General features: G+C 44.0%; 1 protein-coding gene across 1 annotated transcript; it reads right to left on the minus strand.

Annotated features, from left to right (window-relative positions):
* Positions 1–8366: 8366 nt before the first annotated feature.
* On the minus strand, positions 8367–11635 carry LOC133884038 (scarecrow-like protein 3). The gene is made up of 2 exons (XM_062323437.1): positions 11403–11635; positions 8367–9741 (listed from the first exon to the last, which is right to left on the minus strand). The coding sequence occupies exons 1-2, from the start codon at positions 11633–11635 to the stop codon at positions 8367–8369; spliced, it is 1608 nt and encodes a 535-aa protein (XP_062179421.1).
* Positions 11636–15473: the final 3838 nt, after the last annotated feature.

Below are 15473 nucleotides of genomic sequence, written 5' to 3' on the forward strand. Positions count from 1 at the left end.
ATCCGATCTAAAAGGATCCAAGAACTATGCATTGAAGTGTATTTTGGAGCTACAATTGAAGAAATACATATTTTTAAACTACCACTTTGGGTATGTGTTTCCCTCCATGAATGTTCTACTCTTCTTGAGCAATACATAGTTAGAAATTAGGACTAACTAACCTATGGTGACCTATGTGCAGTTATCACTGGATCATCCTTGTCATCCAGCCAGACATTAGCAAGATCGTTGTCTTCGACTCACATAATAATCCAAAAGAAACCTACCAACCCATCATTGACTTGCTACAAAGGTAAAACCTGATCATTTTATTATTGCTCTTGTAATAATTGATTTGATTGAATCTAAGTCTACTTACGGTAATAATCACATAAATGCAGAGTGTACCTATGATACATCAAGAAGAGTGTTAGACACCGGCGATTCACGAAAGAATGGATTACCCGACATGACTTTCCTTGTAGGTAGCAGGACCTGGGCAATAATTTATGTGGTTTTTATGTAAAGGAATTCATACACAGATTCAACGGAAACGCGTCATACCAAGTGGTCGATGCTGAGGTATGCGACATACATATTGATGGCTAATTTCCAAGTCCAACAAGTGTTCATAAGGATTGATTTCTTCAATTCTTGAAATTGCAGCTCCTCGTGCTATCCAGAGATCGACTCATGCCATTGAAATCAACGCACTTAAAAAACAACTTGTCCGGTTCATCATTGACCAAGTCATCAGTCCAACCGGCGAGTTCCATGAATTTGGCTCCTCTCTCCCGTTACCTTCATCCAACAAGAAAAAGCAGAGTTCAGAACATTCGACTACCGAGAAACCTTAAACTCCTTTTCATTGTTGTAATGAAACCTCACATGTATGTAGTGTATATATACTGTGATGAGACTTGATGTTTTAGAATTGAAATTTATATGTGCTTGTGTATATATGCTGCGATAAAATTTAACGTCTCGTAAATTAAATTTATATGTGGGTGTCTATAAATATACCGTATACTATTGCCGGCAACCACCAGAATTTGAAAATGCCACGGTTTGGCGGCAACCACCACATTTTGAAAAGGGAGGGAAATACCTATCAGTGCCGGTTGCTAAAAACAAACTGGCACTGATAGTACACATATCAGTGCCGGTTGTTAATACTAACCAGCACTGATATGTATACTATCAGTGCCGGTTCGATCCATAAACTGGTACTGATAATGATTTTCAGTGATGATTCCATACCTGGCACTGTAGTCTGTGACTATCAGTGCTAAGTAATCAGTGTCGATTCAAAACCCGCCATTGATAACGATTTTGATCCGACACTGATGAGGATATTGCAGTAGTGACATATCAACTTGGTTTCTCATAATCAAGTGCACAAACTTCATTCTCTCCTAGATGGGTGAATCTCAGATAATATAGTGATGCCACTTATCCAGCTACAAAAATTTGGGCTAATCGAGTAGGATTCAGAAAATCTCTACCAGGCGTGCACGGATGGTATGCAAGCAAAACAATGAACATCCAAATAACATACACACAAATTTGCCATAAAAAAACATAACCACTTATTTGCATATGGCTAGACACTGACATACTTCATTTTCGACACTAACTCTGAGCAAATTGAGGAAAAGAAGAAGGGAGCTCTTTCCTCAGGACCTTAGAAATCTATCAAATGAGACCAGTAGGGTTAGCCACATACCTATCTGAGGAGAGGCCAGATCAGAGGCTGTAACCTGTGGAGGTATAGAAATCCCCCCCCCCCCTTAAACCCCCAAAATAAAAACTTCGGCAAGTTCATCACTACTAGAAATCCCCAAGTCTATACCATTTTAATCCATTCCTCTAGTGAAATGTAAAGCGAAAGAAAGCCCCTTTACGTGCTGCCTCAATGCCATGTAATCTAAATAGCAATTATTTTTCCCGTAATGTAAACTTGCTTCAACATTATAATCTAAACAGAAACTTTTGGGTGTCATATGAATTATATCTAGCATTAAGGTCAGATTCTTGCACCATTCTTTTCCCTGCAAAAGAAATTCTTAGTTCCCATCTTAGTGTCACCACCCTCTACTCAAATGTTCATTACGAATGTTGTTGTTGCATTAAATTTAAATCCTGAAATACTTAGTACAGGTTCCAAAACTATGCTAACACCAAAATGGTTAGTACAGAATCCAAATTCACTATCCAGTGTCCTAATAATTATGATTTTCTGTTATTGTTAAAGTCAGGTGTAAAAAAAGTGCTCACGATTAAGTAGCTGGACATCACGACCATATTTGTGCATTAAAGATAAGACATCAGTTTACACAAGCTCTGTCGACTATTAAGTAAACCGTCGATCTTACAAATATGTGATTAGAGTAGAAGATACTTCCTCTTGCCGAATCGAGCACTAGAAAACAGAGTTTTATACAGATTCGGACCTCCTGAAGGATAATAACCCTACGTCTTATATTCTTGTATTGATCTTTGAGACAGATTACAAATGTGAGGGGTCTTGACTAGCCTAGATGTAATCTAAACCTAGTCAAAGGCTCATCGCGTGTAGTCTCGGCAAGATGTTGATGCAGATCCGAATGCAGAAGGCTTAAGGGTTGTTGAGCGCTTGTTACTTCCTTTTTCGTTTGTCCTCCGCATGCCCCCTGACTCCGTATATATATAGGGTTGCCAAGTAGCCTCCAAACTCTTTTTCAAGTAAGATTATGTCATCCTTAAATTAGGGATAGATTTTCTTGTTTAAAAGATATCCTAGCACATGCGGATAGTTTCTATACGTCTAGGGTTCCCTTTTCTAGATACAATCGTATGCTCTGAGAATCCAAAAAATTCTAAAAAATTTGCACACATATAGAATAGTCATATATGATAGTTTTATACTGCTCATCGTCAAACTCCTTAATTGAAACACCCAATATTATCACTTTCAATATATGTTATAGCTAGTAATATTCTACTGGCATTAAGATCGATTGAAGTATACCCTTCGTACTTCTAACATGTTTTCATTCCATGTATATCATATATAAGCCTTTCTTATAAGCGCTTTTTTTGCATACTTAGCCCTTATTTAGTTTCAAAAAGATCAATGATACAATATATAATATGTCAGAAATTACTTGCTGCCTAAGGGAGTTCAGTGGCGGGCCGGCGGCCCATCCCATTCTCTCCCACTCTACATATAGCTGATGCTATTCTCCACACAAAATATAAAGATTTAACGATAGAAATTTGGACTTGGTCGCTATATATGCACGCGTATAGAAGAGGTGATCGCTAGTTAATACTATGAAGTGCTTGTTACTGTTAGTACTGCAAGTACGACTGTAAAGTTGCAACGTTAGTTGTCATTAGTATGTACTGGTAGTCTGGTACTCTTTCTGGTTGCAAATATAAATCGTTTTAGAGTTGGACATAAAGATTAAGGAGATGAGAGAAATATCTATACTACCCCTCAATTAGTATAAGACAAAGTGTGCAATTAATGGTGGCATTATCTCTCTCTCTCTTCTTTCTCCCTTCCCCAAGCGCCACACCAGTGGAGCATTAATTGATATACTCTGGCAATAAAATTACTCTCCCAGCCACAAGCGCCACACCAAAGAAAACAAAATGGAGGGAACAGTAAAACTAGCGCTAAAACTAACTGGAGGGAAGAGTAGTTAACAATGACGCAGACAATTATTTGTTGTTAGCAGAGCCAAGTTACTACAGAGTTGCTATTGGTACATGTGAATCTATATTAAGTTTTTTACAACCAATTAATACCTAGACAAGTTCTGAATTATATATATTTTTACTATACTTATAGGGACATTATCAGGACTTGGGAAAGGAAATACCACAGCAAGTGCTACAACGTCTATTAACTGCCCAAGCAATTATGAGTGTATGTGGCCCTGATTACTATTCCACTCTCTTATATATAACCCATGATAAATCATAGTATAATATGCTCTTATTCCAACAACCACTCCAACTAGAAAACTAGTACTTTTTGGTATTCAGAATGGCAACACGCAGTGTAGCAATGAGAAAGTGGCCTCATGTTAATTCTTGTATAGCTACTGGGCTTAATTTGCATTAGTTTAGGTCTCATGGTAATTTGTTTCTTGTAAATGTGTGTGAGAGCCTCTGAAAACAAAACTTTTCTGCTACTGCATTCATCAAATTTTTGGAGACTAAATTTGAACTGATTTCACTTTGCACCTCATATGCTGCAATCTATACATAATGTAAATTTCATATGCTCTATTATCCTATTGAGGTGATCTAGTCCTACTATAATAATTATGCATGCTGAAATTTTCTTATATCTCCAATGCACATGTAGATCCCATTATACTTGTCACATTAGTTGCAAAGTTCTTGGATTCCAGCTCCAAGATTTTGCAAAGTTTATCGATTCTACCTATATGGAAATATAATAGTATATTTCACATGCAGGTAACATGTTCATCTCATGTTGGCACTGAGTCCACTAACGACATCGATGATGATGCCAGCGAAGGCGAGGACTTCGGCGGCACAAACATCAACAACAACAATTATGATTCCAGCAACTCCAGAGCAGAAATGGAAACCATGCATCTGCCAGTGCTTGTTCACTTTCAAAACAGAATGCAGTTGCTATTTTGATCATTTGAAGTGTTGTGTATATGCATACTAGGTTGGTAGGTAGGAGAATGTGGTGGTATGAACTCCATTTTCTAACCTCTAGCTAGTACAATGGTGGTGCTGAAAGTTTATGGCTTTTGTGGGCTGCTCTTTTGGGTATGCATGTGACTGATGTACTGAATACATTCCAGTGATGCCGAACCATAAATGGATGTCATGTTCGTATGTTGTATGTAATGATTCATGTGTTCTAGTTGAGTCAATCATCATTTGAATCAGTCTCTGATGTGTGTGGCGTGCACATTGAAATATTGTTTGTATGATTCAAATATGATTTTTACAAATTAAATGCGAACTAATTGCTGACTGAAGTTTACTTTCGCTGATGGCTATGCTCGTCAGTAAATAGATAAGTTTACTTTGGCGGCTGTGGAGTTGATAAGGTATATTCATTTCCCTGTCGGCCGACCCACGACAAAAAATATAGAGGGTAAACCTAACAGAACATAAGTTTTTTCCTTTGATGGCACAGGCCGACTGAGAAATTATTTTTGACGATTCTTTGCTGTCAGAAATAAAGTCCGAAAACCTGACACATGCAAATTTTCCTGTGAGCAAACCGTCAGAAATTCGTGTCAGAGAAATGATTTCTAACGGCCAACCGACAAGCAAATTTTATTTCCATGTCGGCCTAGCTCTGACGGTTTTTTCTTGATGGCTGACCGACAAGGAAATCCTTTTTGATTGTTTTTGGCTTTTCCTTGTCGATTTATGGTTGTCAAGGAAATTCAGTTTTCCAGTTGTGAAAATACAATGGGATCCACCATTTGGTCAAGTCTAGATTTTCGAGTGCTCAAGTTTAACATGTACCTATTAAATTTTAGTGCAAATCGTTGGATATGACAAAATGAGCTCCACCTTGTCCATTTTGGAATACTGAATGGATGACAGAATGGCAAGCAGAAAAACTAGACTGCACAGAGATCAATTGAGCCTTACTTGAATAATGGAGAATAATGCAACAAGCTCGTAACCAGTCCAGCAAATGAATGCACAAACAAACCTATGGATTTCAAAGTACTGCAGTTTCATGATATATATGCAAGAGAGTAATCGCCTTGCCATTTTGCCACCCCCAAAATAAATAAATAATTGAACTTTGTTTGTTGCTCAACACATAATATACTTCATCCATTAGAACAACAAAATAATATCGATCACCACAAATCAAATGTTCACAATAAATGACTTGGTCTCAAGTAAAAATCAGGATACTTATAAGTAGCAAATCTGTTCCTTAAACCAGACCTTAAAACACAAGATTCACTGCCCACCTGTGAGAAAGGTAGGAAAAAATGTATCCTTTACACATGTAATCATTGAAACTAGCAAGGTGCCTCACACAATTGAATGGCTGGAGTCAGATATAGTTTCGAGAGAAAAGTGTTTCCAAGTTTTTCATTTCTCTAATGCCAAAGTAATTGTTTTTCATTACCTTATTAAATTGATAATCTGATACTTCAGCACATCGAGCTTATAATTTGTAACACTTCAAGTATTCATACAAATTTAGGTTCTAACTTAGTAAAGTCGTGCACAAAAACTATTTGAAAGACTACCAAAATTATGGCCCTATATAAAATTAGTTCCTAACCGAAGACATATTTGCAAGGTATTAATTGAACAATCTTCTTTGCAGCCTTCTGTTTAACCGTTGCCTAATTCATCTTCCTCTTTTTCTGCTTCTTCTTCTTCTGGTGTGAAGAATTGCCATGATATACTATTATCCAGTGTTGCTGATAGCTGCTATTTTTCTAACCCCCCCCCCCTGCCCCCAAGAAACTCTAGCAACTTACGCTTCTTGGGTTTTGGGAGATAAAATCTAAATTGAATTGTTCTTATGTATAGCAACTAAATTATACATATGCGTATGGTAATTGGAGCATTTTTTAATAATGCCAGAAGTGGGTAATAGAGAAACAAGTATAGAGACATTTTGGGATTCATTAGTTTTTTAATGGTCGTGAGGATACGGTGATGTCCTAAGAGGGAGGTGAATTATGACACTTACAAACTAATGACCTCAAAAAATTCACAAGATAAACCTATCTCAATTTCTATCTAAATGTGCTCTAGGGTTTATCTAGTCTGTCTACTCTACCGCTCAAGAGGATTGCAGCCTTGGATGTCTTCTCAAGTGTCTATGAGATTATCTGAACTCCAACAGCATACCACACCTTCAAATGACTGAGTGGAGGGGTACTTATATCCTCAAACCCGCCAACTAGCCGTTTTCCCAACGGCTTAGAAAAGCTGTTAACACCAGATGATCCGGTGAGAACAGTAGTACTAACATCGGATCATCCGATCAGTAAAACCTCAGAAACTAGCCGTTAGAACTCCACTTAATGCCTCTATGCACACCGGGTACTCCGGTGTACCTTCAAATCTATCATCGGACTTTCTGATGAGTTATCTTGAGTCATCCGAGTCTTTGTAGCCTCTCTATGTAAAATACTTCGGTACATTCATCATCTGAGTATTGGACCTTCCGGTGGGTTGTTCTTCCTTTTTCAACGCTTGTAGTCACCTCTGCAAGAAATGCTCTAGTGCTATAATCCGGTGTGCACAAACCAAGCAGCGAACCATTCGGTAGGTTGACCTTCAGTCTTCTGCACTTGCATTATTCTCTGCAGAAAATACTCTAGTGTTACCTAGTGCAGATCACCAGACTATCCGGTGAGGTCCTCAGTCTTCTCCCCCTTTGTCAAAAATACTTCGGTGAGTTAACACACAGGGGATCGGACCATCCGATGGGTTAATCTTCAGTCTTCTGCACTTGCATTTTTCTCTGCAGGAAATACTCCAGTATTACCCAGTGCACATCACCGAATTATCCGGTGAGGTCCTCAACCTTCTCCACCTTTGTCAGAAATACTCCAGTGAGTTTATGTCCTATATACCAGACTATTCGATGAGGCTATCAACCTCCGGATACAATGCTCTGGTGAGTATAAATTCCTCTGCACTGGACCATCCGGTGAGGCAAATCTTACTGGGACTTTTCCAATTTAATCAAACATTATCCCGCTGCGGTAACTTCTTGATATATTATATCCATGAGACCTACCAACATATATTCTTAACAAACATGTTAGTCCCAAAGACTATATTATCATTAATCACCAAAATTATAATCATAATCTAATAGAGTCATTTTTCGCTACAATGGCAGTGATGAATAATTCATATGCATATACAAGAACCCTTTGCTTTCTTTCTTCTCTCACTAACGTGGTATATAATTTCTAGCCTTGAGAGTGAAGAAGTAGGTTTTTTTATTAGTCAATTACTAATATAATAGATGCTGGTAGATAGAATGATAAATTAATTCTGATACACAATAGTTATGACTTAAGCAAGAAATAAGATCAAATACGACATGATTAATATAACTTTTTTAAAATTCAACGTCCTGCATCTTGCTAACAAGTCCAACTTGATGCATACAACGAAAGTAACAACAACATGGCAGGATTAAAAGGAACAAACGATAATAAATAGTTCAGCCTTTAATTTGTTACGCAAAACTAGTTCAGCCGATCAAACAAAAAGGTAATTAATATAATGGCAAGGTGATAACTAGATCTATGACGACATAGAATCACCAAGACTCTGACCAGCCACTGAGCTCAATGCAATAACGCCATTGAGCCTGAGACGGACGACAAGCCGGTCGCGGATCACTCGCTGGTCCTCCTCGCCGGCCGCCATGCTGACACCGAGAACATCGGGATCGCGCGCGAGTAGAGGAAGAAGCACCCGTTGGCCTTCCGTGCCCCATACATCGTCAGCTTGCCATCGCTCGACAGCTGTTGTGCCAGCCTCAACGTCTGCACGAACGCGTTGACGCTCATCTGCGCGGGCTCGAACCCAGCCTCTCTCATCCGCAGCGTCCAGCGCACCATCTTCTCATGGCGCTCCCGCCGTGACACGCCATCACCGGCGACAATGTCCATGATCTCCTCCCTGAGCAGCACCAACGACCCACTCGTAGTCGTAGCTCCACCAGCCTCCAGGTCGCGGAACAGCTCCGCGTAGTAGTCGAAGGCGTTCCGGGCGCGGTCCCAGAGGACGGCACAGTTGTGGTCGGCCTCCTGCTCCGTCAGCACCATCAGCTTCGGCGACAGGTCACAAAGGACGCGGAGGAGCGCATCTGCCTTTGTTATCTGATGCAGGGTAGTGGTAGTCTGCTCCGGCTTCTTCTTCTTTCCTTTCTTGGCTGGTAGCTCGATGGTAACCACGTCGGCGATCAAGCGGTGGAGCTGCAGCGTGGACGTGATCACCAGGGCCTGGTTGTGCTCGACACGGAGGGCAGCAACACTGGGAGCAAAGAACCGATCAATGTGTGATCGCACCGGGTTAAACACGAAGGGGACGTGCAGACGCACGGCCTCCTGCGTGAGGAGCCCGGCGGCGCGGGAGAGGAATTCGTCCTGCTCGTTGACGACGGTGAGGCGCATGGAGGGCGGGCCCCCAGAACGCGCGGCGAAGAGGCGGAGCAGATGGAGCCACTGGTTTGGGTTGGCGCCGCCGAGGTCGACGACATGGACGTGGCACTCGGCCTCCATGGCCTCGAGGATGGCGAGGTTCGCCGCCGTGGCTGCTAGTCGGATGAGCGGGCACAGCTTGAAGAAGTTCTGTTGCGCGGCGTCAGTGTGCGCCGGCGTGGGCGGCCGCGGGACCTGGAGCTGGAGCGCCCAGGATAGGCCCAGCAGCGGTTGCATCACGCGACGCGCGAGCGCCTCGGCGAATGCGAAGGCCACGGGCTGCAAGGAGTCGCCGTCGGCGGACGCGACGGTCGACATTGCCTGTAGCGCTATGTTCGCCGCCACGATGTTGCCCATGGCCAACGCCGCAACGCAGTGCTGCATGATACCTTTGAGATAGAGGCTGCGGTTGTTACCAAGTTGCTGGGGTACGGGAAGGTTTGCCGGCGGGACCATTGACAGAGGCACAGCTACCACCGGCGTCGGCAGAGAGACCTCCTTGTCCTTGTTATTCTCCGAACTCATGTTCAAAGGGGTGAAACAAACAGTTGATGACACTGATAAAATGCTGCAAAATGGAAAAAGGAAACAATAGGTACATGAATTATTGAAAGTACAACGTGTGCAACTGCAAATAAACAAAATCATTTTTTTTTTCATATGCTGATGGCGTGCTTCATTTTCAACAGGAGCTAAACTTAACCTACCTAAGGTGAAAACGACGACAGATCAGAAGCTGCAGTCAATTGAGATAGCTAGCGCTTCTCGATCGGTCCTTTCAGATAGCAAAATATATTCGTACATTATTACATACAAACCAGACTAATACATCGGGTTTGAATTGCTTGGGGGATACATGTTACAAGAAGCACACCAAATTAAAAAATAATAATTCAACAAAGATTTCTAGTGCTGATAGAGAAAGTGGCTTCAGTATCCCTTATCATCCTATGGACATATATTTCTGTATTATCAGAAAATTCAGAATCCAACTTACAGGGAAAGCAGGAGGAAAGCTAGAGACGGTCTTTTTTCATGCTTCCTAAATTTTAGACGCTAGAAATTTAGGAGCGTGATCAGGCGACAGGGGTTAGGGTTTCAGGTTGTCAGCGATGGCAGGGCGTCTCGGTGGAGGAGGTGGGTGTTGGGCAGAGTGGCAAGGCGGTAGGGATGCCGTGGGTCGCGGGTGGTAGAGGATGGTCGGTGGGCGGTGCTGGGGCAAGGGCAAGCGAAGACGGCTCAATGGAGACAGGTTAGTGCGATGGTGGGCAGCGGCGGTAAGAGCGCCGTCGGAGATGAGTGAAGGAGGGCAGGAGGCGGGGGCTAGGATCCATCAGCGGGAGGTGTCGCGACGCAATGAGGCAGGAGGCACGAGGAGACAGTTGAAAGTTGAAGATGCACGTGGGCTATTGGATCATGATCTGACGGCTCGGATTCACTACTGATTTTTTTTAAAAAAAAAATAGTTGCCTAAGATATAGCATTTGCTTTATTTTAGCGTGAGCTAGACACAATTTATTTTTGTTAGGGTGAGAGGTAGACTGCTAGAGACAGACGTTCAAAGATAGGGGTAAAGCTAGAACTCAATCCACTTTGATGCACCACTCAACATATCTTGAATGGGCCATACACTTGCAGGAGCAAAATGTTAGTGGCTGGTGCACACTATATATATATAGAGAGAGATGTATCGGATTTCATGTCACTCGTCTACATGGGAATACAGGTTACAATAGAGCAAAAACAAAGTCTACAAACATTCAAGAAAGATTACGAGCAGTAAATAGTAAAAGAAAACTAACGTGGCTAATAGATCTGATCTATTGAACTCGCGTTCTCTACCTTACGCAGGCGATGAGGGATATATATGAAAGAACTAATAAAGAACCAAATCTAAGAATATATATGAAAGCTAGATTTCAACTAGTAATAGGGTACTAACGTGGCTAAAGCTTCAAAATACGACAAACTCAACATTTATCATCATATGGACACATATTTGTCCTAGCTAGCTGATGTACACGTCAGAAAATACGCGCAAGCAAGCCTGGGTACTTGGGATCTCTTCCCCATCACCAAAAGAAATGGAGGAACATGTATATAAGGGCCGTCCTCACGGTATACCTTTGGATTGACGAACGAGTACGACTGGTGCCTGACTGCGTCTTCCCTGGTCTTCTCTTCAGATAATCCCAGACCTTCTTTGTAGTTTTCTTCCTTACCACCTACATCAGGAGATCCTCCATGAGCGCTTGGAAGAGATGTGATCTCGCCTTCTTGTCCTTTTTCTCGTGGACGGCCTCACCGACCGCTGGCGCGACTGCCTCCCAGACACCTTGATCTTTCATCATCGCCTGCATGCGAATCACCCAGCTCGTGTAGTTCGTCGTCATCAACTGCGAGTACAGGAACGACCCACCGCCGCTCTCCCACGCCACCTCGCCCTGAGGTACGATCGACATCTTCACGAGTTTGTGCTACGCACTACGGGCTCTGATACCAGATGTTGGGTCCAACCACTGGATCATGTGCGCGATCACTCCGGATTCGCAACAACGCAAGCAACCAGGTTCCTCGAGCACCCGGGCGACCAAAGTATGAAAGCATACCAACTCTCAACCACCAGTCACGACCAGTCGTACATGCTCGACCACGACTAATCTGGCTATCCACCGTGTACGTGCTGCTCTCGATCACATCAATCGATCAGCAACACTCAGCTATTCCTGAGTCGTACTACTCAGCAAGAACAAACTCATGTATCTCGACGAGAACAATAAAACAAGACAAAAACTCACTGGAGAAGATTTTAGACTATTCAACTCGTGATTTGCACGACTCTATATCTTCCTTACAAATTAGAGATTACAACTCATATTTATAGCGACCTGCTAACTACGAATCCTAACACGAATTGTACCATCCCACAATCCGATTCCGACTCGAACTCTGACTACTCCCGTGCATACCGCACGATCGAACCTTGCAAATTACGACCAAGACTCTAAACTTCAATCGAGTCATCTAGGCCCACGACAAGGATTAAGTCTAACAGTCTTCTCTTCAGATACAGAGATGCAATCCCTAGATTATTCTGCTGTGGAGTGTGAACAGATTAATCAGAGAGAGAAAAAGAAACAGATGCAGATCTCTGCTGATATGCTCGCTCGCGATCTCTAACCTATGCAAACGTTGAACAAATAGAAGGGGGTCTTGCTCAAGTTCTTCCTCACGAACGAGAAAATTACGAAAAAAAGAGATCGATATCTGCTAACTCTTGACGCGATCTCTACCTATCCAAACGGAGAAGAAAATGTTAGGGAGATAGATCTGCTGACCTTACAATCGAGGACAGGTTTGATGTTCTCTTGCTTTGAGCTCGCTGGAGGGGGGGGGGGGGGATAGGGGGTATATATAGAACTATAGAGAGAGAGAGAGAGCCAGCCAAATTCATAGTGCTAAAATTGGCAACACATAATGGACAAAAAGACGTTGCAAAAGACTGCGTTGGCTACAGGCAAGCGGAGGATGGATTTGGCATATTTTGGCTGCTTCCATTTTTGCAACGGTGGAAACACAGAGTGTTATGTTGAATTTACACACCACACCGATTCACACCTTCCTCTTTACCCCCAAGAATCCGTTCAGCTGTACTGCTTTAGAGCCTACCTTTTTGGTTTAAGCCCGTTCGTTGGATTGGCTTGAAGCTCCAAGCGTTCTTCTCCTTTTTTTGTCTTTTACATTTGTTACTGTTATGATGTACGTTCGTAGTTTTCTTGTGTTCTATGTGTTGTTGTAGCAGTGCTATTTGGCCAAAATGAGATACTCCCTCCATTAAAAAATAAGGCGTATTTTATTTTTAAAAAAATCAAATTATTTTGATCAATAATTGGTTAAATTAGAGATGTATATAGTGTATAAATATTATATAACTAGATTTATATTTGAAAGCTCTTTCACACTATATTGATTTTGTAGCCTTAAACTATATATTTTATAAAGAATAATAATTAAAGTCTAACTTCAAAGATCAAGTAAAAAAAAATATCTTATATTCTCGAACGGAGGGAGTATTGTATATAGTCATGATCAGTTCCAGCATACATCAATTGAAAAGCGCGGGCTCCAGAGTCTGTGAAGTGTTTACTTTGGTTATACACATGTCGATAAATGAATATACGCACCCGTGCAAAATACTTGTGACGTAACCATAGCTAGTTTCCTAGTAATAATTGTAGGAATAATATACACATTAATCACTAAGGCAAGTTCTTGGTTGTACTGTTTACTCTCTAATTCTCTACTCTATCTACTACATCTCTATTTCAAACACGTTATCAGCACCAAGTTCACCACTGAGCATTCGTAAGAAGAAAAAGACCATCCGACCAGACAACAAACACCAACAGAGAGGCACGAAGGCCCCTCCCACATGGTGAGCACTCCATGGCGAACCTGTTTTGCCCAATCCATGACATACCTGCATCTCCGTACATTGTTGTTGTTGTCGTGTCGCATCGTCCTTGCCGTCGTCCACTTCGCGGTGCTGCTCGTCGTCTGGCCGTCATAGCAGTCTTCCACGGGCTGTGACACATGCGGCAGCCTCGCCTGTCGTCTAGCCACTACTCTTGCTTCCACCGGCCTCGCTGCCCATGCCGCTATACTCTTTTGGAGTTCGAGCATCTGCAGCACCGACCAACAGCTTGAGATCCTTCACGGCAGCAGCTCCGAACATGACAATGATTGACACCGGACCATCGCCAATGATGGCAGCACGCCTTGATGTTGCTTCTCTCTTCAACGCTCCAGCGGTGGTGATGTCTTCCTCGGAGGAGAAGGAGGATCCAGAGGATTGCATTTGATTGTACTCTCCTGAGTACGTACACCCCGCTATCTCCTCTGAGGGCTGAGGCCGCTCGCTCCATTCCAGTGCAAGCCACTAGAGCCTCCTCTGACATGGCCGAACCGGCTTCGAAATCTTCCAATGCGACGACCGCCCACCACAATTGAATCTTCCGGGTCCGCCACGGTAGGAGCCTTCCTAGAGCAATGGCAGACTACGGTCCCGCCTCTTCTTCCCGTGGCATCGACTTCAACATGTCGGTCAGGTCTTCCTCCGTCGCGCTGGCCTTCATCAAATCCAGCTTTGAGGTCGAGGAGGCTCTCTCCGATGAGTCTTCAACCTCCGCCTCCATGGACGCCGCATCGTCCACCTTAGTCGGAGGCACGATGGCAATGCGACGTGGTTCCCTGACCTCGACTGCCGGATCCACTGTGGCTACCTATCGGTGAATCGGGAACCAGGGGTCCCCGAATCCCGAGGCCAGGCCAGTAATCCGTCACGTGGCGCCATCCCGCGGGGTCACCTCCGCGAGGTAAAAAAGATTAAGTCCCAGGAGAGAGCGCTCGGGGCCACAGTTAGTGGTCCCGGAGTACTCGGGTTCCCCGATGATCTGCGAAGACTAGGTGAACGGAAAGAAAGTGCTCGGGGAGGTGAACAGTGACCCCCGAGCACCCGAGTCCCCCGACGACCAGGAGAACCAAGTGCCCCGAGGACCCAATGAAGGAAGTTCCGAGAGAGAGTGCTCGGGGCTGTGAGCAGCGGCCCCTGAGCACTCGGTTCCCCGAGGATCCGTACAGTCAAGACCGGGAGAGAGTGCTCGGGTCGTGAACAGTGGCCCCCGAGCCCTCGGTTCCCCGAGGACCAAGAGAGGGCATTCTCGGGAGAGAGTGCTCGGGGAGGTGAACAGTGACCCCCGAGCACTCGGTTCCCCGATGACTCTGGAAGCCCCCCGTCAGTGGCCCCCACAGGGGCCCAGCGATGAGGTGTCAGCCAGTGAAAGGCCCGATGCCGCATTTAAGAGCACGCGAGGCCTGTCACCTCCAACTGCTCCCGCCACGCTCGGTGTCAGTCCCTGCCATATTCTAGCAGAAGGGCGTGGGGACATTAAATGCACGGGTCCCATCCCGTGCCATCCGGCGTGCCTCGGGATAGCATCGCGAGGCCCGAGGTGTTCCGTCTGCCGCGCTGCTGTGGCAGGCGAACAAGACCGGGCGGGCACGCCGTGCCGCTCTGCGGCTGCCCGGTGGGCCCTCTCCACGGCGCCCGTAGCCAGCGCCATCATGACGACTGAAGACCGGGCGCGGGGCACGTTTTCAACCCCCGTCACTTCGTGTAGAGGCCATGATGACGCACTTTCCATTTATGGTGCCTTGGAACTCGTGCCCTCTCATTCGGGGTACGCTACTGCCGGCGGGTATTTAAAGCGACCGACAGCGCGGACAAAGACAAGTCTTGAA

Source organism: Phragmites australis, chromosome 11, assembly GCF_958298935.1.
Source record: "Phragmites australis chromosome 11, lpPhrAust1.1, whole genome shotgun sequence".
NCBI classification, from domain to species: Eukaryota; Viridiplantae; Streptophyta; class Magnoliopsida; order Poales; family Poaceae; genus Phragmites; species Phragmites australis.